This window comes from Aulonocara stuartgranti (assembly GCF_965226115.1).
Source record: "Aulonocara stuartgranti genome assembly, chromosome: 7".
NCBI classification, from domain to species: Eukaryota; Metazoa; Chordata; class Actinopteri; order Cichliformes; family Cichlidae; genus Aulonocara; species Aulonocara stuartgranti.
The window spans coordinates 26449789-26472839 of record NC_138945.1 but is presented as its reverse complement, the minus strand read 5'-3'; the positions used below and the strand labels follow the sequence as shown (position 1 = coordinate 26472839).

Genomic DNA, 23051 nt, shown 5'->3' with positions numbered 1-23051 from the left:
GGTGTACACACAAACACAGACTAGCTCGAGTTACGAAATGTGCATGTGTGTTTGTCAAACGCAACTAGAAGGTTCAAAAGGCTTAGTTCAAAATAAGAAGTGACGACTAATACGAGGCAAATTCAAAAAAAGAAAAAAAAGTAAAGGACACTTTATTGATTACATTGGAAATATTTATTGTTCAGCAACATAAGTCAGGAAATGGTTCATTTGAGGATGGTGTCAGAATTTGCTGCAGAGACAGAAAAAGAATGAGGAAACATGAATATGTTGGCATTAAAACAAACAAACCTAATTTCATGTGACAGACAAACAAAGGCTGTGTGTGATTCTGCGTTACCTTCAGAGAGTTGTTTGTAGATGCGTTCCTGCTCCTCTCTGGCCTTCTTCTCCGCTTCCTCAACCCTCCTCTCCTCCTCAGCAATGGGCTTCAGGTAATCTTAACAAAAATTACAGAGCCCATCACTAAGCATTCTTAGAAATCACAGTGGTATTCTTAAGACACATTACATAAGTGTATCTGAGCATAGATAGCCCTCATTTTCTAAGACTTTTGTGACTTCATAAATCCATCCTTTAGTTCCCCCTCCCCATGTGCTAAAGACATCTTCATGGAAATTAAGGGTGCCCTAAAGTAATCCTTGCAAGCACATATCCCTTCCTCTGTGACATAAATTTATTAATAAGCAACTCCTGGAGTTAGTAGTAGTTTTCGCAACTGTTTTTCCTTCTGTCATACTAGTCTGTGTCTAATTATGTGTGCCTTCTTACATGCTTCATTCTTAATATAATTTTAGTAATTCAAGAATTAAGGCGGCAACGTCCTGAAGCTTTATGACTTTCAAAAGATAAAGAGTTAAATGACTAAAGCAGATAAAATTATCTTAGAATAAAAAGAAAGCTTTCTATGAAAACTTTACTTTAAAGAAAATGTATGTGTTTTAAAAGACCCTGGAAATTTTAGCTAACAAAAGCAAAGTGGCTAAACTACAAGCATGAAGTCTCGGTGTTAGCAAAGGAGCTCAAAGCAGCTATGAGCTATGAGCAGCTATGAAACAGAGAAAAACAAATCTGTTGCACCTGCTTTTGAGCAACACCTAATCAGTTGTTTCAGTAAGAGAAGATCCTAGAATTCAGAATCAACCACGAAAACTGCAATTGGTGCATCTCCTGTTTAGGGTATAAATGCTGTGATATGTGGTACAGTAAAAAATAAAATAAAACCCTTGCATCTGTCACAAACAATGTACATTCCTGACTTTCTGTTCCAAGTTTTTCCTTTTACGCACTGACACAAACCAGTTAACGCATGCGCACACATGGACTTACCAAATCGCTGTTTGCCGTAGATCACGCCGAGTAGCAGGGCAGACCATCTGGCCGTCTGAAATGGAAAACATATGGTGTTAACAAACATGTTATCAAGCGAAACATGTGTGAATAACCAGCTAACCATGCGTGATTCATATGTCGCAGCTCACGCACGGTTATCTTGTTCATCTTATCATCTTGTTCATATCATATGAACAAGATGAACTTAATTTCCACAGCCTGTTCTGTCGTTACTGTCAATCGCTGATATATAACTACCATTTTATGCTTAATTCTGTAATTTCATATTTAAAAACATCGTGTGTGGTCACGATACCGTACAAAAACCTAAACGAAGTGCGCCAAATGAGCCGTGACAAGGGACGAAGTCCAGTTTTTCTCTGACCTTTCAGCATACGTAGTGAACAACAACCACAACACTATTAACTATTACTCAGCCTAACAACATGGCATGGGTATTACTAGTCATAATACCTGCCTCTGTCAGATGTGAAAGATGCCGCAGAAAGCAACCGTTTGCGAGGAAGCATTCACCTCTCAATGTCACTGCTAGCAAACACTAGCTAAGATGCTAATACATTAACTTCCATTAACGCGAGTCTGCGTGTATTAGGGACAGACTGTGGCTTAGACATATTTGTCCATTTACATTTACAGTAATAAAAGCTATACAAGCTACAAAATTAATGTTTTACCTTGATGAGCGGCGACACTGCAACGGGGGGAACCATGTTGAAGCTAGGATGTGACTTCCGGTCGAAGCGGAAATAGTTTTTTTCCCCTTGAAGCAGTGCAAAATTGGACTTTTAGCGGAACATGAAATAATAATAATAATAATAATAATAATAATAATAATAATAATAATAATAATAATAATAATAATGATAATTATCATCATCATCATCATCATACGTCAATGCAAACAGTGGGCTAACACAACAGATATAAAGCTGCAATGTCGTGCCAACTTACCACACGGACAAGGTAGAGTGCTTTAACAAGTTAGAAATAAATAATTATTTGTTGAATATCTGTTGCAAACAATATTTCGTTAGACAACACGGTTTAATTCAAGTTTTTCTTCCATTTATATCTAACCTTTTATTAATGGGGCAGTGTTTGTTTGATAAATCTCAGAACTTGCATTATGTATTTTCAGAGGACGTTTCCAAAAATGTGTAAGAGATACTGATTTGGTCCGTTTTAGTGTTTATTTCAGTTCTGTTTAGTTTCATTTAGTTTACACGTTTTTATTTAGTTAGGATTTACTTTATTTAAATGTTCATTTTATTTTTGTTTTGGGCAATATTTGTAAAAGTCAGTATTTATGAATCTTAGAATATACCATATAGAACATACCATAGCAATATACCAATATATCCAGACATGGACAGAAATATGTCAGATTAGTGTGCTTTCTTCAGCATATGAACAGTTATTCAGTGGTAAGCTTGGCTCAGAATGAAGGCCTGATAGTCAGAAATAACAGGAAAATCCAGAGTATCTGATAAACAAAAGTGCATTATACGTGAGTAAAACTAACATTTCTGATGATAAAAGCATCTTTGTTTTTAAAGTTTTTAAAGAGTTTTACAATGAAAACACTTAAATTGTTCACAATTTAGTGTTTCATTCGTAAGTGTTTCAATTGAATCACGTGGTTTAGGTGTTATGTACGTAGTCATGTGTCAGTACTGCCAGGTTTTTATTTGTTTTTGTGATTTGTGTCTCATTGAAGTTTGAATTCGCTGTAGTTTCTAATAGCTGCCACTAGAGGCTACTAATCCCCTTCTCCTAAAAAACAAATAAATAAACAATCCTTTGTTGACTCACCACCATCCATTAACCAGCCAAACTTACATTATTTAAGTTCAGAGGTACATATCGAAAGATGCAGTGCATATTAATTTGGGGTCTTTATTATCTTTCTCAGGTATTGTCTTATTGCAACAACAGGACAAAATATAATGTGTTGAGAAAAAAATCCAAATAAATCAAAAAAAAAAAATACAGGAAGTTCTTCTTAACTTTCTATACAGTGCATGAAAAGTACTTTGGCACAGAATTACATTTGTCTAAATCTTTAGTTAGACAAAGATAAATGTTTGAATTGGCCTTATAGAAAGGAATATACAAACAGTACATCATCCGCCGAAAAGACAACAAAAGTACAATCTTTTTATTAGCTGTATACTGCAAATATTCTTAAATTTTTGCAAAATCTTTGAAGCAAATTCATAAATTAAAGCCCAAACGAGGAAGAAATGAAGAAAACAGACAGAGAAATATATTAAAATACTGTTGTTTGAACAAATATTTGACACATAGTTTGATTTAGAGCTTTTTGGGGGGTGGGGGTTAAAGTATGAGATTGTATGTGGCTAGCCTGGCTCCAGCAGTTGGAGCCACCAACCACACATTTTTTTCTGTCTAATTTCGATGATATAAAGAAAAAAAATAGATTGACTCCAAATGGCCATTTTATACCAACTCCCAGTGTATAGCAACAGTAAACATAATAAATAACAAAAGATGCAAATAAGCAATATAAAACAAAAAAGCTGGTGCAGGATGTTCTTTAATCGTTGTCGTAGATGCACTCTGAAATGAAAGCAAAACAATAGTTAAAATGTATTTCCTGTGAGGGTCGTATCCACAGCCAGACAAATAAAATAATTTTTTTAATATTAACCCACACTCAACACACAAATCAGAAGTACAGCTTTTTTGGTTTCACACTCTTCTACTGGTTTCACATTTGTTTGGTTTAGCTGTTTTGGTTATTTTGTTTTAATACACTGACACCGCAAAGTATTCGACATGATGACAAATGGATTTCGTTTACATAGTTTACAATTGATAAGTTGAATGAATTTCTTTTTCTCAGTGTTTTGAGTCATGTGTCTGCTGCTCAGGTCCTTCCCACTTTTGTGAAAGAGGAGGGAATACACAATCTTAACCAACCATCTTAACCATTAATAGTACTGCACTTGTTTTGCAGTCAGAGGACCTGGGCACTGTGCAGTCGTTGAGTCAACCATGAACTCCCAAAGTATTGTGGAGTTAAATATGAGGGTGTGTCAAACACTGTCAAAGTCCAGAACTCAACCATATAGAAAGTCTGTGGTGGGACCTCAAGAGAGCTGTGCATAAAGAGCCATACCTGCAAACCTCAATGTACTGAGGTTTGTGGGAGGGTTAAAATAAAATCCACTTTTTAAAGACTGCTCTGTCAGCAGTTATACTCCTAAAAGTTCAGCTGCACAGCAATGTATTCAGAACGTACCGTCTCCAATATCATCATAGATATCTCCATCGCTGTAAACAAAAACAAAAACATCAGTACTGCCAGTATGTTGTTTAGTTTCTAGCTTAGCATAAATGTGTGAATGTCTGTAGTACTTACTCCATAGCAATGTGGCTGGTCGATACATAACCAACTGTAAAATGCACATTTTAAGGGTTTAATGGTAAATAGTGCTAGGATTTGTTAATTGGGTAAATGGAGATCTTAAATATATCTATCAATTAATCAATATAATTGAGTAAATAGATACTCACACTTGCCGTCTTCATTTCGACAGATCAGTTTGTTATCCACAGCTTTAGCAATCACATCAAGGGCCTCTCCTGCTTTTACTGGCAGCTCTTTGCCACTCCATTTTTTATTTGTAAGATTGTGGATGACATTCACCTGGTACAGCACCTGTATTTCTCCTTCATACTGAAACAGATTTAAAATTTATATATCTATATATGTGTGTGTATATATAAAAACATGCGAAATAAGATAAAAGATATTGTAAGTGTGGTTGAAACATGTTAGAGTGACAAACCTTAAACTTCTTCCTGAATTCCTTCTCCTCCTTCTCAAACTTTTTCTGCTTCTTAGGGTCCATTTCGTCAACTTTGGTTTTGATTTTCCCAGGTGGAATACTTGATGGGAAAACAAACAGAAATTGGAAAGAAATAACAGCTGTATTAAGACATTTCAGTTCATGGATCTAAACAGGTTGGAGTTGATCTTAAATACAGTCTTTTGTTGTGAGGTTGATCTACCTGCTGATGGGAGGTGGGATAGGTGCATTTTGAGAGTCGACGTCATCATATATTTCCTCATCAATTGCTTGACCCGGCTTATCTGTGTTAACACAAGGAAATGGTCGGTGAGTATTGGATTGGATAGTTTTCACTAAGCCTGAATGAAGCTTTAGTTTGCAAACCTTTCTTAAAGGAACACCGTAGACATTATAATAAATGTTACAAAAGAGTAAATATAACAAGTATAACTCACAGACCATCACTATAGTGTTACAGTGGAAAAATACTACAAGTTAAAGTCAAGAAAGTGGGACAGAAATGGCAACGACACAATAGTATCAATATAAAGTTGAACGATCTTAGAACCGATTAGCCTCAATAAGCCTTTGGGTCCTAAAAGACAAACCAACCTGTACCAGAAAAACTTATGTGTGCATTAACGTCTTGTTATGTTAGAGAAACCGTGCCAAGTTGTGTTATTTTGAAATGGACAGTAAAGTGGTCAAATGAGTCAAATGAGTTATACCTGAATTCCCATCTGCTGTAAATTGGCTGGGTGGAGGCACTCTGGGACAACAGAGGAAAAGATAGTTAAAAAATATTATATCCTTTATATTGCTACAGTATCATCAGTTAAAAGTGTGTTAATGTGACTTAAAGCAGCCCTGATTAACAATCATATTCAACTCTGGTTAAAACATGCTTTTGACAGTGTTAGCTGTTAATACATTGATTTTTCTGATTGAGTTGTACAGCAGTCGCGCACATGCAAATTACTCCCAAAGATTAGTAAAATCACAGGTAGTCAGTGATCAGACACAAACATGTAAACGTAACCGTTAGACTCCAGCTTCTCAGACTGCGGAAGTTAAACTGCAAATTAGGACGTTTCAGTGTTATTCAGACAGAGGTGAAGTGTTTTTTCTGATGCCGATGTCGGGAGAAATCAAAACTGAAATGCGGCGTCACTGATAAAAGAGGAGTGACGGCTGAAAGATTAAGGATTAACAACAGTGGACAGTAGATCTGTGGTCAGTCTTACTACTGAGTGTATTTTACACTTTAGAGCTGGCAGGGCGTCTGTTTCGGTCAAACATCCGCAGGAAGCTGCGGGGCTTCAAAGAAGACCTGGGATCGAAGGGACTGGAAAGCCAACCAAGGATGTAATGATCTGCTCTTCTGTCATGTTTTCTGAATCTTTCCAGAGTGTCTTTACGTTTGCATTTACCCGTTTTTTTAAATAACAAAACCAGTTCTCACCTGACTTCTAAGTTTGGATCGACAACATCATCATATATTTCTCCTTCTTCTCCTCCTGGTAGAGGTGGTAGGACAACTACAAGGCATAAGAGATGTAATCAGCAAGATTTCATTGTGTGAGCAACAATATTATTAATATAATAATATATAATAATAAAATGAAACACAGTATTGTAAAATGTACCTCCTGGTCCTTTTTTAGTGCTGTAGAGAAAAAAAAGAGAGATATTAAATGAGAAGCAGGCCAACTTGGCTAACTTTGTTTTTTCACAGTAAATTGGAGAAGTGCTTCATGGGGTAACAGCAAGACAGTAACACTGGAGTTGCCATTAGCGTTTCATAACCCTGACTGACTAGCATTTTCAAACGTATTATCTACGTCTGTGTCTGTGAAATGCTTTGAGAAGCTGGTCCGCAGACACATCACAGCAGCCCTGCCCCGCAGCCTGGATCCACACCAGTTTGCCTACAGAGCAAACCGATCCACGGAAGACGCTGTAGCCACAGCACTCCATGCTGCATTAACTCACCTGGAAGAGCATGGTAGCTATGTGCGGATGCTCTTCGTGGATTACTGCTCAGCTTTTAACACCATCCTTCCACACAAACTGGTGGCCAAGCTACAAGACCTGGGGCTTCCATACAGCACCTGCATGTGGATCAATAGCTTCCTCTCGGGCCGTAGACAGAGAGTCAGAGTTGGCCATCACACATCCTCAGCCCTGAGTCTCAGCACTGGCTCACCCCAGGGCTGTGTGCTCAGTCCACTGCTCTACTCTCTCTACACACACGACTGCACTCCTCGCCACCACAGCAACATCTTTGTGAAATTTGCAGATGACACCACAGTGGTGGGGCTCATTTCCAAGGGAGACGAGTCTACGTACAGAGACGAGGTGGAGCAGCTGACGTCATGGTGTAAGGCCAATAACCTCCTCCTCAACACTTCAAAAACCAAAGAGCTCATAATAGACTTCAGAAGGAAAAAGGCAGAGATCCAACCACTATTCATAAATGGGGACTGTGTAGAAAGGGTGGCAAGCTTCCGCTTCCTGGGAGTCAATATAGAGGAGAACCTTTCCTGGAGTGTGAACACCTCCGAGCTGCTGAAAAAGGCCCAACAGAGACTGTACTTCCTGAGAATTCTCAGGAGGAATAACATCACACAGAGACTGCTGGTGTCCTTCTACAGAGCCACCATTGAGAGTGTTCTAACTTACTGCATATGCATCTGGTACACTAGCTGCACAGGGGCTCAGAGGAAAGCACTCCAAGGGATCATTAACACCGCCCAAAAGATCACTGGCTGCCCTCTCCCCACACTGGAAGTTCTACACAACGCCCACTGTTTTAAAAAGGCCCAAAACATCATAAAAGACACCTCACATCCTGGCCACTCCCTGTTCGAACTGTTGCCCTCAGGCAGACGGTACAGGGCAATCAGAGAAAGGACTAATAGACTCAAACACAGCTGTTATCCAACTGCAATAACACATCTGGATACTACAAAAAAATGTCCATCACGCCACTCTTGTGTTAATCTATGCACGGTCTGAAGCATGTGTGTGGGAATGTATGTGAATGTTTTACTGTTATATCTTATTAGTATTTTAAGTATTCTATCTATTTTATTTATTGAATTTTATTGTTTTATTTATATTTTGATATTGCTAGGGATGATGCAATGATCGGGGACCATTCTTCATTTCGTTGTTCTCATGACAATGACAATAAAGTTTCTGATTCTGATTCTGATTCTGATTCTGTGAAGAAGTGTTGGGGCCACATTAAGGACTCATCATTTACAGTTGCAATCCCGTACCTGTTATCAACTACATCGATGTCATCGTAGACTTCGGGTTCGTACGCCTGCTGAAGTGAGGCTCCTTGATTCTTCAAGGAGTTAAAGTCAATTTCTACTGAAGTCGTCTTCACGTAGCCAACTGTGAGAGCAAAATGAAGCATTGACGAGATGTTAGTGTTGCTCCTACAGTCAGCTTTGAAGCTAAAATATTGACTAAAAATGGAAAAAAAGACCATAGATGGTGCATAGAGAGATAGCTGATCCTGTATTTGCTGATACAAGTGACAATTTATCCTGTCAGCAAAGAGTTAGAGTGGAAGGTGACGAGAAACTGAGAAAATTGAGGGGTAGATTGTGAACCTACTGGATCCATCCTGTGCTCTTCCCAACCATTTACCCTCGGGGTTTCCCTGGACTCGAATGATGTCCACGGGGTCTCCCTGCTTCAGACCAAGGTCAGTCTTGCTGCTTCGACAATCTGTGGATGCCTTTCCTTTCTGAAGGACCTCCAGGGGACCAACCAACTAACACACAACCATGCATGCACATGAATTCAAATGTGCACATGACAAATAACTTGGTTTTGATGACTGAGGTGTGACAGTCTTATTGATTCTACCTGAGACGTTCACTCACTTTGAATCTTTTCCGGGCCTCTTGTTCCTTCTTCTCGCGTTCCTTCTGCTCCTTCTTCTCAGCCTCCTGACGTTTTTTCTCCTCTTTGTCCTCTTTCTCTTTCTTCTTCTCTTGCTTTTGTTCCGCTGCTTCCCTTTAACACCAAAAGTACAAAGCATTTAAAAACAAAAGTTTTGATAGATGGATGGATAAATAGGTTTAAGATTCAGTTTTATTGGGTAAGAAAGGTGAAGAAGAGCTTTCAGACTGGGTGGAGTTTGTGACAGAAAGCTAACAGGAAGCCTTGAAGGGAACAGATTACAAGATGGTAGCGATGTATAGTTTAATGAGCCACACATCAATGCTGAAGATGCTCAGATTCTCACTGGGAGTAACAGGGATTGATTGTACCAATTTAGTCAAAATAAACCTGGTTTATAAATGTATATATTTTATGTTTATGTAAGATATTCTTAGGTTCTATAAAAACAAGAGCTTCATTTGATATCATTACCCAAAATATTCCAAGACTTCTGATGTCCCTTAAAAAGTGAAGTTAGAAAGGAGATTTAATTTACTCTAAGTTTGTCTGCTCCCTTGTTTTAATCGGTTAAAGTGCCACAGACCGAAAAGCAACAACATATCATAGTGATGCAAAACAACCACTAGATGGTAGTGTTAATAAGGTGTGACGTGGACACAGCTGAACATTTACCGCAGACATTTTGAACTTTGGGTCTAAGCAGACTTATTTCATACGCAGTCCTCAAACATTGTGTATAAAAAGGCCAGTTATTCTTTCACACTTTAAAACCTAGACATCACGAGTGAGGTGTGGGATAAGCCAATGGAGGTGTGACAATCTCTCACCATCGTTCATCAAGATCTTCATACATCTCTCCATCATCATCATCGTCGTCATTAATTTCCTCCTGGGAGGAGAGGACATAAAGCAACAGAAATATATAAGGCTATAACCTTAGTCAAGTTAAGACACGTTTAATTTTAGAGTATAAACTTTTCAACTTAATTATTTGAATTCGTTAAAGATATTTAACCTCCAGAAGTTCTGCTTGGACTACAAAAGCCTCTTTGAAGCAGACCTACAATCTGTCAAAAGTCATGTTTTTTTACCCATACGTTCATTTATAATTACTTCCAGGGCTCGTGTTATTTAGTCACTATTCTGTTGCCGTTTCCTTCTGTGGTACCACTGGTGGTGATGTGGTTTATTCTGCACTTTCACCTGCATGGCAATCTGTATTTATATGAGTGAAAGTAATTCAGCATGTCTCACCTTTCCTCTCTGGCTTGGGTGGGCTGCAAAAAGAGAAACAATAAAGCAGCGTTACAATGAGACCCTTTTGAAGCAGATATCACTATCTGAATTCATGTTCATACTGTGAAGTTTAACGTGCTCAATGCTGACTGTCAACTGTACCAAAAACATTTTAAGAATTAGTCTTTTTTTAAGTATGATATGAAAATACATAATATTTAGAAAACTAAATCTCTTTAGCTTCATGCTAACTCTTTCATCTTTCAGCTGCTGCCTTCAAGGGTCGCCACAGCAGATCATCTGGGTCCATCTCACCATATCCCTAGCATCTTCCTCACCATCTTGTAAACTTTCTCTTTCAGTCTAGCTGCTATCCTTCTGTCAAAAATCACTTGTCTCCATCGGCTCCACCCTGCCTGCACTCTCTTCTTCACCTCTCTTGTGCGGGTCTGTTGCTTTGTACGGTAAAGTATTCATGTTCACTGCTTCTGCTCCCTGCATCTTATCCTTATGCTAACTAATGTAGGTAAAGGTAGGTAAACAGTGATGGTGAGGTTGCACTAGAATCCACTGGATTAAAAAAATATTTTGGGATTACTCCAAAATGAAGCATTTAAAATAGTATACTTTATACTTAGGAATAGTTGAAGCCATAACATTTTGAGTTCTAAAAATATTCTTTTCTTCCTTTCATACAACTCCACACATTTTCAATGCCAATAAAATGCATTTTACGTATTTAGAAATTACCACTGTCTCCTAGCACAAAGTTCAGCTTCTTCTGTTTTCCTGTGATGTTAAAAAAAAGTTGTGCAACACTAGTTTTAGAGACTTAGAGACTTTTACTGGACCTGCAGATGGTGGTAGAGGCGGAGGAGAATTGGTCACGTGATCGACATCGTCGTAAGTGTCTTCTTGCTGGTTCCTAAACAGCAGGTTAGGATTTAGCTGTTATTAATTCGAGTAGCATTATCCAGATAATACACAGCATGTCCAACATTTATCACCGTGTTTCTGTTCAAACAGGAAAATGAAAAAGTGTGTTTAATGTGTCACTCACATGGCTCCAGGATGTCGTGGGGGCAGATTTGGCAGTGCAGGTGGTGGGGCTTGATTCTGGGCCACATGGTTGCTCGCAGCAATGGGTTTCTTAAAACTGGGACCTGCAGCAGAAACATGCAGTGTTGACGCTGTGTTAGCCGATTACTCTTTAGGTGGTTTTGCTGTACTTTACTTGCTTCCAGTGTAAATTTAGCACTTTTTAGACCAATGCAAATGAATTTCACCAACACTGTCTGACACCATCTCTGATGACCACACAAGACGTGTACATAAATAGATGGGTATCTATGTTTCTAAATGTGAAAAACTTCCATTTTTCTTTGAAATAGGTCTCTCTAATTTCTGTGATGATTATATATGTCAAAGAGTCACATCAGTCTCATCTAGACACATCGAAACTGGCGCAAAGATGGTCCTCTGTACATAATCTTCAGAGACTGTTGACGGTATGTGTTAATAGGACTCTGACTATGATCAAGAATAATATATAAAAAATTTCTGCAACGAGGCATTTGAATCTCCTAGAGTGTTTTTCCTGCTTAAGTAACCCTTGTCTCACAAGATTTCGAGAACAATGACCAATCTTCGTTCACTGTCCACATAAAAAAATGTCCCAGGAACTTTAAAATGTGACTCACGGAGTTTTGAGAGTACTGAAAGCAAAAGTGAAAATGGCTACGTCTTTATGGAGTCTTTTTTGCCATGAAATGTATTCAGGTGTATAATGTGTAATGCACAACAACCAGGAAGTAATTAACAGTAAGTGCTTCAAAATGGTGTGTCTGTAATGTCGGTAAATGTGTTTCTTTGGCCACTAAATTTGAATGATGCACCTAAAAACAAACTCCAGTAATGTAGGCGATGCGAATTATGTAAATCTTTATAACTTTACTCAAGATCAATATAGGATCACAAAAGCCATAAGAAATAAAGGAAAGAAAGTGAGAGTACAGTGTTATTATCCAGAGTTATTACTAGTGGACGCTAGGCAATGTGGTTTGGTGGAATGAATCTCACAAAACTGCAAAACTGTGATCAGAACATTGCTCTCTTGGCCTTTAGAATTCCAGCCAAGACAGCCGACCCGACCTCTGACTGGAATATATTCACGTATGTTTCTATAGACAGAGCCTGTCTTTAAAAAGGCTCGCTGGCTTGCTGGAACTTACTTCCCCATGTGGTGAAACAAACTCGGCTGTCAGAGTGGCGAGTGAAGTGGGGGTAGAAAAGAGAAACTGGACAGGGAACTTGCAAATAGAGGAACCTAGTGTCACTTTAGTCTCTTATGTGAAGCTCGGAAGAACTGCAGCATTTGTGTAAACACACTGAAAATACACAGAGTATCTTATGCAGTGCAATATTTCATGCACAAGCATACTTTGTGTATTTCTTTTAGGTCTTATAAGCTAAAGTATGCTCAATAACTGCTGGCCAAACACTGCCCACGTCACTGAAACCACACTGACTTGTGAAGCAACTTCTATTTCACACTTCAGAAATGCGTTAACAGATCCTGTCCAAAGTAGCATTGCGGGCGATATAGAGGAAATGCACTTCAACCAATAAAATAAGAGGAACACCTTCTTTAGACAGTCACGAGAGCTGCATGCTCTTGAGTGCCCCACATTAACTCTTACACATTTAACCCTTTTCACGGGGGTGGGGAGACTGACTCTGCTTCTATAGAGAGTCCATTACATAAAATGTTGCTGGGGCTTGTTTTCCTGCAAATTCTGCTGTGTTTAATTTGCCATATGTGTTGTATACAGATTGAGATTAGAGAACCAAACACCCATGAGACCAAACTGAAAACAAAGGATGTAAAATCAAACAAAAAGCTGAAGTATTTCTGACTGGGGGGGTGGGGGGGCGCACATGTGCATCCCTGCTGGCTGGCAAAAGTTTACTGCCTGAAGCTGAACTCCCTGTCTCACATATGTAGAGCATATTTTCTACTTTCTTGTACGTTAGGCCATACTGCAAAGCAATAAAATGTTCATTTTCATCTCATTTTGAAAAGCCTATTTTGTGAGTTTGTTAAGCATTTTTTTAGAGTTCTCTTTTGATAGAGATACACATGATCTCATCAAGATTTGTCAGCAACCACAGCGGTCATCCATTTTTTATTAATAAAAAACAAATCCAAGACCTAAGTTTGGGTTTAAATGCTGTTTTCTAGTATTTCTTAGTGTACTCTTTGGATATTCAGCATTTCTTTAAACTAGAAACACCGAACTGTTCATCTATCAAATAAAATAAGTTTTTTTTCTAGTACAAGTGTATTTATTTACTTTCAAATAGTAAGGTTTCTTGTTCTGTATTGAAAAGTACACATTCTAGTCTTGCAACACTTCTGCTGTCATCTTACAGTAATGGGTGATAACAGGTAATTAAAATAAACAACAAATATATTTACATCTATGTATATTTTTTAAAGTAAAATTCTGAACTCTCCTTCGATTCTGAATAAAGGAAGTAGCTAACGTGCTGGGTTAACTTTAGCTTCATGAAGGTGTGATCACACGTGTCTGGGACAACGTTAAACTGTGAAAGCACGCCTCCACTGCATACTTGTGTAGAAAACACCAGACTGCTTTTCATTTAGGTTTAGTATCTTGCCCTAAGATCCTGTGTCATGCAGACTGGAGGAGGGATCAAACCACTGACCTTCAACTTAGTAGAAAACCTGCTTGACCTGCTGAACCACAGCCACCATAAGTGGTACCATATAAATGAAACTGAATTGAATGATTCAGTAGATGATTACATTTAACTTTTACAAATATGGAAGGCTGTCAGCAGGTTTCTGAATGCGATAACTCGAGAACAAAGCAACATAGGAGTGCCAAATTGATACAATTGTATCTACTAAAACTATTAGGAGTTGTTTAAATCTCAGTGACCTCGGCCTCAAGGTCAGGGGTCAGGGGTCAGAGGATAAGTTTCCTCAAAATCTTGTGAATGTGACAACTTTATCGTGGCTTGCTATACAGGTGGATGTCAGCAACCTGTCTGCTATCCGCCTAACTCAGTAATTCAGTCAATTTATGCTCACGACACCCTAAACAAACCAAAGTTTCAAGGCACACTTGTGTTCATATTTGTGAAAAACAGCATCTCAAACATTTTACATGCTCGTGGTGCTTCTTTTGATTACACTGTCAGATTAAAAGACTTTTGGTCATTTGGACCACTCTATTGAAGCAGGCCAAGTTTTCTCAAAATATATATTTGGCTTCTACGTGGCTTCCTTCCTTTTGACACCCTGAGCCAGATGAAGCCACAATCCAAAAGGCAATGACCTTTGGCTGAAACGTGGCCCATCTCTTTACTTTTCTTTGGGAGTTGACTCAGGATGAGTACAAACACCACATGTCAGCCACAGGTCTACCAATTATGGGCCAGATGTCAGATGTGTTATAACATTTGGGTCACATCATGTACATGCTTGCCATAACCCATATCGAGCATGGTTCATGACATTTAGCTCAGGGCTGGGCCACATATCACAACTAAAGGTGGGTCTTGATACAGCATTTGGTCTCAGTGTTGCTAATTCAAGTCAATAACCTGGACTTATCTATAGCTTGTGTGTCATTGGGGTCTTTTGGGGCATATTTATAACAAGTACAAAATCTCTCAGCTTTGTGGTTATTTGTGGTTAATTATATTAATAGCCTGCCTGTGCAACGGTTTTGGTTGAGCGAAATTATAGTATTTTATTTTTATGTTATCCCTGCATAGTACTACTTTTCAAGTATATGCGTCTGTGCAGTGTACAGATCCAGAGTGTACTATCCGAGATTGCTAGTGTCAGCAGACAATTTAGCATCCAACCAAACTGTTACGCCTCTTGGCTGTATGTATGGCAAAAAGTCAGCATGCCACTGACCAAAATGATAGTGTGGCTTTGCGGTTACACGGACAAATCCAACTTACCCTCGTCAGAGGCCTCTGAGCCTCTTTTAATGTTCTCCAGGTTGACTTTCGGAGGTCGGTTAGGTTTAGCAGGAGGAGGACCCAGAGCCAAGCTGTTGGGGAGAGGGTTACGCTTTGGGCCTGATGAATCATTTCCGTTAACACCACCGCTGGCCAGAGGAGAGGGCTTGACTGGCTTCTTAAAACTGGGCTTCTTACTGGCTGGAGGTTTTGGAGGAGGAATGGAGTTAGTAGCTGTAAGGCCAGGTTTGCTGGTCCCACCACTCTCTGTCTGCTCAGTCTTTTCCTCCTTGTTGAACAGATTCTGAGCAGTCCTGAAGTTTGAAGTGGGCTTAGAAGAAGAGTGGGCCAGCGATGAAGGTTTGATCACATTGTCTTTGTTCCCTCCTGCCTGTTCCTCAGCTTGCTGCCGTAATTTTACAATGCCGCCAATCGGTTTTTGTTGCACACCAGGCAATTTAAGTGGCGCAGGACTGCTGTTTGGTGCTGCATTGTTTTCGTCTTTAACCCAGCTGGGCTTGTTGCTGATTGCTGGTGAAGGTTTAGGAAAGGCAGGTTTGGACTCAGACACGGTGGAGGTAAGAGGAGGTTTGTTGAATGGAGGCTTCTGTGCCAGGCTTTTAACTTCAGGAGCCTGTGATAAGGGTGATTTCAAGGGTGTCTGCTGTTTATTAACAGTAAAGGGTTTGCTGTTCGTGTTGCTATCATCCTGGATGTTGGCAAATCTGCTTGCCAAGGCTTTAGCTTTATTTGGCTCTTGTACCTCTGTGTCACTTTTAGTAGATACTGTGTTTTTTAGGAAACTTGGTTTTGGAGCCGTATTTACTGCACTGCCAGAGAGGCTTTCCAAGACTGGTTTCTTCTGTATAGGTGGGCCAGAGGAGAGGGTCGGGTGCAAGGGTTGTTTGATACGTCCAGGGGGCGCAGAGGAAGTCTCGTCAGTGCTTCCCCCACCTGCTTGGAAGCGAGCCATGATGGCCTTTACATCTGACTTATTGTCCTGAAGGGAAAAAAAAGACATAAGGGGTTCAGAAAGTGAGTTAATAAGAATCCAACACCACAGTAAGGATCAAACAGATGTTTACTTAAAGAAGAATCTAAGCTAAAGGAAAATAAGACCGTGCTTGCTAGAACATAAATGGCTTCAGCAGAAAATAAAATCCAGACAGAGCAAAAAGGGAATTTAAAAAAATGAGTTGCTCACACTGAGCTGCCATGAAAGTTCAAATAGGAACAGAAAGTTTCATTTCTTCTCATTGTCCAGTCAGTAGAATTTGTGCTTTCTCTTCAGTTTCTCTTTCACTGCTCAATTAAACGGTCTTTTTTTCTCCCCAGTAATTTACCCAAGATCCCTCTCACACTATTTTTTTCTATGCACACATAGAAACTTAATGCACAGAGCTTTGTCTCAAAAGGTTAATCACAGGCTTTGTGGTTCAAACATGTTCAAATGACACTACATCTCAAAGTGTAGTAGTGGTTAGGCCAGCACCTTGATTGCAGCTACGGATTTGCAAAAGTGACCCTGTTTGTTAGTGTCTCTCTGTTAAAGATTTAATGTTTATAACAAAATATCCTCTGTCATGAAAATAAGGGATTTTATGTTCCTTGACTATAAGTATTCTCAGCATTTACAGGATTGTGTAATACAGGAACTTTGCAGATGACTCATGTCATTATTTTTCTATGTTTGGCACTCTTAAGCAATATTTGGAAAAAAAGAGACTATTTTCTGTCTTACAGTATTTTACCTTGAGAATTGCCAGCATTCAAAACACATCTGTTTCTGAGTCTGTTGCATTTGGCAGCATGGTGCAGTGGTTAGTATTGTTGACTCATACCTGGTATGAGTTCTGACCCTTGTGGTCAGGCTTTGTATGTGCATGTTCTGCCTGTGTAGGTTTTCTCCAGGTGCTCTAGCATCATTTCACAGTCTAAAGACATGGATATTTGGCTAACTGGTGGTTGTAAAGTTGTTGTAGGTACACTCTTATGTTGCCCTGTGATAAACTGGCGAGTTATCCCTACTCTCACATGATGTCAGAGTAAATGTGCTACATATGTCTGTACAACAAAAGAATCCTATAGGTTAAGATTAATAAAAGAAAAGATAATCAATCGAAGGATTGAGTGATTTTTCTTTTCTTCAGATGTTTAATATACTTGTCTTACAATCCCACACAATAATGTGGAAGTCTTAACATCAACTACTGCCCAGTTATTGTCTTCACTCCAGGTTTCATCATTTAAAAAACACACAATAACTAAAAACTTCAGACTAAAAAGAAACCCTTCTCTCAAACCACACTCTGTACCAACTTCCTGGTTTGTCACTGTCATAAACACAAGTTTCAAATGGCCCCAGTTTAAAAGCATTTATTACATGGACCTTTGTAATATACCTGTTTCAAGGTAGCTGCAAAATGGTGTTTACACTGGAAATAATTTAGATGGTCTGTGTTTTTAGAGTGGCTTTGAATGAATGAGGAGTTCAAATATGTGAACTGGAACAGTCGGTCTGTGAGTATGTAAAAGTGTGAGGCAGGAATAAGCTGCATTACTAACCTGAGGTACATTATTAACCACACTTTCATCCAGCGTCAGTTTAACAAAGTGTCATATATTTGGCTCGTGACCAACTAGGAGCCACACCTATTCTAATGAAGCTGGCTTGAGCAGGAAGTAGAGATAAGAGCATGAGGACACACAGCTGCAGCTATTCCTATGGAGCAATAAAAGCAAGGGAACACAATGCAATGGAAAGTGCAAATGCGCACCGCTATAAACAGAAACACTTAGCACACAGTGTTAACGTGCACTTATGTGCTGAGACTTAGACACAAAAACACAGAGTGAAGTGGAAGCTGATTTCTCTTGCTGACTTCTCATTGTAATAATGTGATATTGCATATGATGGCTCAGTGAGTTTCATAATCAGCATACAGTCCTGTGAAAAAGGAATATCACCCCATGGTTCAGTAGCTTGTAGAAACACCCTTAGTAACAATAACTAAAAATAGTTCTCTTCTGTATTACGTTGCAACGTTATAGAGGAATTTTAAAACACTGCTTCTGTTCATTGAAATTTGTGGGCATTTTTGCATTTGTATTGGTTTTGGATGCACAGCTCTCTTAAGGTCCCACCACAGCGAGGTTGAGGTCTGGACTCTGACTAGAGCATTGCAGTCCCTTGTGTTTTTTCTTTTTCTATTTTAGTCATTATATGTGGTTTACTGCTGTGCTTGGCATCATTGATCTGTTTCGTGACCCAATTTCAACCAAGATTTAGCTGAAACTGCACATTTAATTCTAGAACACTTTGGTATACAGAGGACTTCATGGTTGACTCAGTGACTGCAAGGTGCACATGTCCTGTGGCTGCAAAGCAAACCCAAATCATCAGCATCATCCATCAATAAGCTTGAAAGCTAGTGTGAGCCGCTTGTATCAACATGCTGTTTAGTTTTCCCCAAGCATGGTACAGTGTATTATTATTGCCAAACATTTGCTCTTTGGTCTCATCTGTCCAAAAGGCACTGTTCCAGGAGTCTTGTGATTTTTTCAGATGCAACTTTGTAACCTAAGTTGTGCGGCTCTGCTCTTTTTAGAAAGAAGAAGCTTTTTCTTTCAGCCTTTCCAGACATGTCATACTGTAGCGTCTGAGAAATACACTTCCAGTATATTTTACTGATGACATAATGCCCCAGTACTGTACATGGATCTATCTACTCTGGCGACCCTCTCTCTGGAAAGTAAGGGAGTGACAAAAAGTACCAGTCTCAGTCTTTAAGATGATGACTTTAGTCACCACCAGTGACCATGGACCAGACCATGTAGGGAATTTCGAGTCTTTAAAAGCTACACTGTCTAAAGAACTGAATCAGCAGTGGAGAAGTGGATGGTGTTTTATTTGATACATTTGGACACATTTTATTCTGAAATGTGCATTCACTGTTATCAATGAATGCACATCCACTGTCAACAACATGGCTTCAGTGTTGAAGAGAGAAATGTCAGCATATGCTCTTTAACAGCCAATCTCTCAGTAAACTGAGAGAGACAGTGGGTGGAACTTCACTGCAGTGGTGCCAGTAACATCAAGCGTTAAATATGTTAATGCTGAGCCTGAAATGCGGTTGAATATTAAATCGGTAGAAAGAAAAAGAGGAAAGTTCCCTCATAATACTTCTGTTTTTTAACAGCTATAAATTGCCCAATATGTTATGTACAGGATTATTGCAGTTGCTTCTTCTCGAGATACGGGTGCACTGCAGTTGCAATTTTGTAAAGGACCTGCAAATTTTGTCACATACCAGAAACACCTCTTGATAGGATAGCCATTTATTGCACTACAGCTCAACACAAAGCTGCCATAGTTTGTGTGGCACCTATATACTTCTCTGAGATGGTTCAAAGGTTTGAACCATAAATTTAATGCAAAGCTGTTTAATGTAATTCTAGCTATGAAAATAATTATATGTAAATAATCCATTGTTATGGTGCAGGGTCAATGCACAAATAACATAATAAGCACAGAGTCTTGGATGCTAAACCAGTTACTCCAAACACATTTTCTCTTTTAATGTTTGTTCTTTCACAGAAGCCTTGTGAAAAGTGACCAGCTGAGAAACGACAGAGGAAGAGGAACCACGATTTCTATTTACAGTGTGATGAAAAGTGCAGAGCAAAGGTGCCTTGCTTAATCGAACTGACACAAAACCCAGAACCACCAACCCCAACTGTGAGGTTGAACTTTTCATTTTTTACACAGTACGTGAAAAGAAAATTGGGAGAAAAATGCTTTAAATATCAAACTATTTTTAACGAGTTTAAACACGTGGTTTTAATTCAGCATTTTACTTTACTTAACTTTAACGATCACTGAAATGAATGAAAGCTTATGTTGACTGCTCAGAATACAAATATGACAACTCTGCTTTTGTCAGTGTGTACACATTAACTCGCTCAAGCAAATTAAAATGTACCAGTTTGTAATAATAATCAAGTATGGCTGACTTCTAAAAGATACAAAAGCTCATGCTATCCTGTCACGATAAGCCGTCTATAACACACATAACAACCATTCTGCAGTTTCAAGAGCAAGTTCCTTCTGTTAAACCCACAGTGCCCACTTAGAGTATTTCAATCGTTTAAAATGTGATGATTAATTATTTAAGTGTCTTAAGTTTTACTCACCATCTTGAGGAAGACTTTCCCAGGCAGAGAGCTGGTCAACGACTGGCTGGTGGATAAAGGAGAGTGTTTGTTCAGTGCCTCTGTGCGAGTTTCTGTTTCTGTCACAGAGAGAAAGGCACTGAGATAGTGAGTGTTGATAGTGAATGACAAAGAGTGTGGCTGAGCATTGAGCATGTATGTCTGGGGGGGGATGTATACTCCCGTTCTTTCAGTGACATAAGCATCTGTCTACAACTGACTACTTCCTCTCTTAGTAGTATGTGTGTTTTGTGTGACTGTGGGTGTCACAACTCCTGTTATCTCCGTGTTTTGATCTCATTGATTTGCCTATCCCTGGCAAATTCCCTGCAGTTTCCCACTGTCCTTAACAAATGATGTTCACTCAGTCAGAGGCAGGTCAAAATGAAAAAACAAACCAAAACAGCCACAGTCAAAACTGTTTCATGGCAACTGTGTTAAAGAGGTGTTATAGCTTGTATGATGAAAAGGTTTTTGGTCAGCAGTGCGGGAAGACAACAAGCCATAGCCAATGAACAACATTAGAAGACAGCACAGGAAACATTGTGGTCATATGAGCGGCGCAAAGACAAGACAAGCGTATAAGACCAGCGTACGTCCATGCTAGTGGCTCTTTGAAGCCTTAGAAGTGCTTTGAGCTAAAGCAGAGGTGCCACAGTTCATTTCACAGAGGGGCAAACTGGTAAATGACAATCACATAAAGGGCCAAGCTTATATATTGAATTTATCACATGGCCTCATGTACTTTATGCAATTGTGTTCTCACACACTTATCTTTAAATATGTGAGAACACTTTAGGTTTATCTTATCATGTTTTCAAATGATAAGTCAGTGGTTTTATGGAAGAAAATGGTGTTATTTACATGCACTATTCAGCCTTCTGACATGAAAATTGGCTGCATGTTAGGATTTAAGAATTGCAAATGCGCACAGTTTTTCTGTTGTGAGAAAGTGAGCTTTACAGCTTCACTAAAAGAATACTTATAGTACTAGGCTTCATTTAGAAAACCTCTGTTAACGCTTCATGGCTTAAGTTTTGTTGTGGGTGTGTAGATCAAAAATGGCAATGATGATTACAAATAATCTTGTAGGAAATGCACAAGGGTTGTCATGGTCCTGGGTCGGTGACCCAGCGCTTTAAGTTTATTATTATCATTTTCCAATTTATTATCATGATTATTATTATTGTTTGAGTTCTACGTGTTATATTCGGTCTGCCTCTGAGTCTGCGTCTGTATCTCTGTCTGTCTATGGTGTCACCCCGTCTGTTTGTGAATCTGTCTGTTTAGTTCAATGTCTTGTCTGGTTCCATGTGTCTGAGTTTCCTGTTTTATTGTGAAGGTCTGTGTCGTATGTGAGTGTGCTCTGTTTACGTTTCCCCTGTCTCGTCAGCTGTGATTTCTCCCCGGTGTGTTCCCCTCCTATCTCTCATCCCTTGATTACTGCCATCTGTGTATTTAAGCCCTGTGTTTCTCTGTGTCAGTGTCGCATCGTACTCTCAACTTGCTGTGTGTTTGTAATGTCCTGGCCTACAGCACCTCGGTTTAGAGTTTTGTTTTTGTAAGTTTTATTTCGTGAATCATTCCTCCAGCAATAAAGCTGCGTTTTCAGTTTATTCCCATCTCCAAGAGTCCTGCAATTTTGGGTCCACCACTTCTGCTTGCCTGCCACACAGCCAACCATGACAAGGGTGAAGAAGTAATTTATGTAGTCTGCCACTTCATGAATTGTCTGCCTTCAGCATTAGCATTCTTCTTTTTTTGCCAGTCTTTATTAGCTAGGTTATTACTCTGCATATCCAGTGTCTCATATGTAACTGCAGGCGACAGCTACAGCTGGGTGGACCGAAATTTAATGAGAAGATGTAGTGATAAGTAAAATTTGTAGAGAAGTTTCAGTTTCAGCATGCTAACAGCTAATAAGCTCAATTTAGAACTGAGAACACACTCTGTATAAAGAGCAGAAAATACAAGTGTCAACACAGGCTTTCTATGTGAAAGTTGAGTAACTCCACCAGTTGAGGCTCATTAACCCTAAAGAGAGCTAAGCAGCCCCCTAGTGGACACCAGTATGGCATTTTCTATCTTATTTTGTAGTAACAATTAAAAAAAATTCATGCAACATAGAATTTGTACCCGGAATCAGAACAAGCTGTAAAATCTGGACAGACAGTATTTTTAATGATGGCTACACATATCTTGTTGCATCCTTTCATGTTTTGTAATTTGCTTGTTCCTTTTCTTATCTGTCCCCCTTCCTCCATTGTGTTTGACATTCTCTGTATTTGTGGTTACAGGCCTGACCAACCTGCTGTGTTTGTCTGTTGTTTCTTTTCGCACCAACTAGTCCGGTTGGTGGTCAGTGGGGTCAGGAGGGGTCACTCCTGGTAAAAGTCTGTTACGCCACTGTCAGTGGAAGCTCAAAGGGACTATTTGGATTTCTCTCCAAGGTCTCTAATCGACCTGGCTTCCTTTTCCTTGGAATTTGTGAGGCACATAATGTCA

General features: G+C 39.2%; 2 protein-coding genes across 3 annotated transcripts; both read right to left on the bottom strand.

The window, feature by feature from the left end:
• Positions 1 to 151: 151 nt before the first annotated feature.
• atp5mea (ATP synthase membrane subunit ea) lies at positions 152 to 2113 on the bottom strand. Its single transcript, XM_082541588.1, has 4 exons — positions 2028 to 2113; positions 1330 to 1384; positions 341 to 439; positions 152 to 232 (listed from the first exon to the last, which is right to left on the bottom strand). Exons 1-4 carry the CDS (start codon positions 2061 to 2063, stop codon positions 207 to 209), a joined length of 216 nt encoding a protein of 71 aa, XP_082397714.1. The 5' UTR covers positions 2064 to 2113; the 3' UTR covers positions 152 to 206.
• A 1120-nt stretch (positions 2114 to 3233) lies between these two features.
• fyb1b (FYN binding protein 1 b) lies at positions 3234 to 20748 on the bottom strand. Of its 2 annotated transcripts, XM_082541586.1 has the most exons (19): positions 20529 to 20748; positions 15333 to 16332; positions 11392 to 11494; positions 11183 to 11256; positions 10350 to 10372; positions 9923 to 9984; positions 9074 to 9206; positions 8802 to 8961; positions 8456 to 8576; positions 6818 to 6837; positions 6634 to 6709; positions 6433 to 6516; positions 5900 to 5940; positions 5392 to 5473; positions 5169 to 5268; positions 4894 to 5056; positions 4739 to 4772; positions 4619 to 4650; positions 3234 to 3933 (listed from the first exon to the last, which is right to left on the bottom strand). In XM_082541586.1, the coding sequence occupies exons 1-19, from the start codon at positions 20700 to 20702 to the stop codon at positions 3911 to 3913; spliced, it is 2505 nt and encodes an 834-aa protein (XP_082397712.1). In that variant the 5' UTR covers positions 20703 to 20748; the 3' UTR covers positions 3234 to 3910. The 2 variants fall into 2 exon arrangements, with proteins under 2 accessions (XP_082397712.1, XP_082397713.1); XM_082541587.1 differs by lacking the exon at positions 6433 to 6516.
• Positions 20749 to 23051: the final 2303 nt, after the last annotated feature.

Coding starts and splice junctions, on each gene's coding strand:
- atp5mea (XM_082541588.1), bottom strand. CDS start 2,063: ATGGTTCCCCCCGTTGCAGTGTCGCCGCTCATCAAG. Junction 1,385..2,027: donor CAGTGTCGCCGCTCATCAAG/GTAAAACATTAA, acceptor TTTCCATTTCAG/ACGGCCAGATGGTCTGCCCT. Junction 440..1,329: donor CTACGGCAAACAGCGATTTG/GTAAGTCCATGT, acceptor ATTTTTGTTAAG/ATTACCTGAAGCCCATTGCT.
- fyb1b (XM_082541586.1), bottom strand. CDS start 20,702: ATGCTCAATGCTCAGCCACACTCTTTGTCATTCACTATCAACACTCAC. Junction 9,207..9,922: donor GAAGATCTTGATGAACGATG/GTGAGAGATTGT, acceptor TTGGTGTTAAAG/GGAAGCAGCGGAACAAAAGC. Junction 8,577..8,801: donor AAGAGCACAGGATGGATCCA/GTAGGTTCACAA, acceptor TTGCTCTCACAG/TTGGCTACGTGAAGACGACT.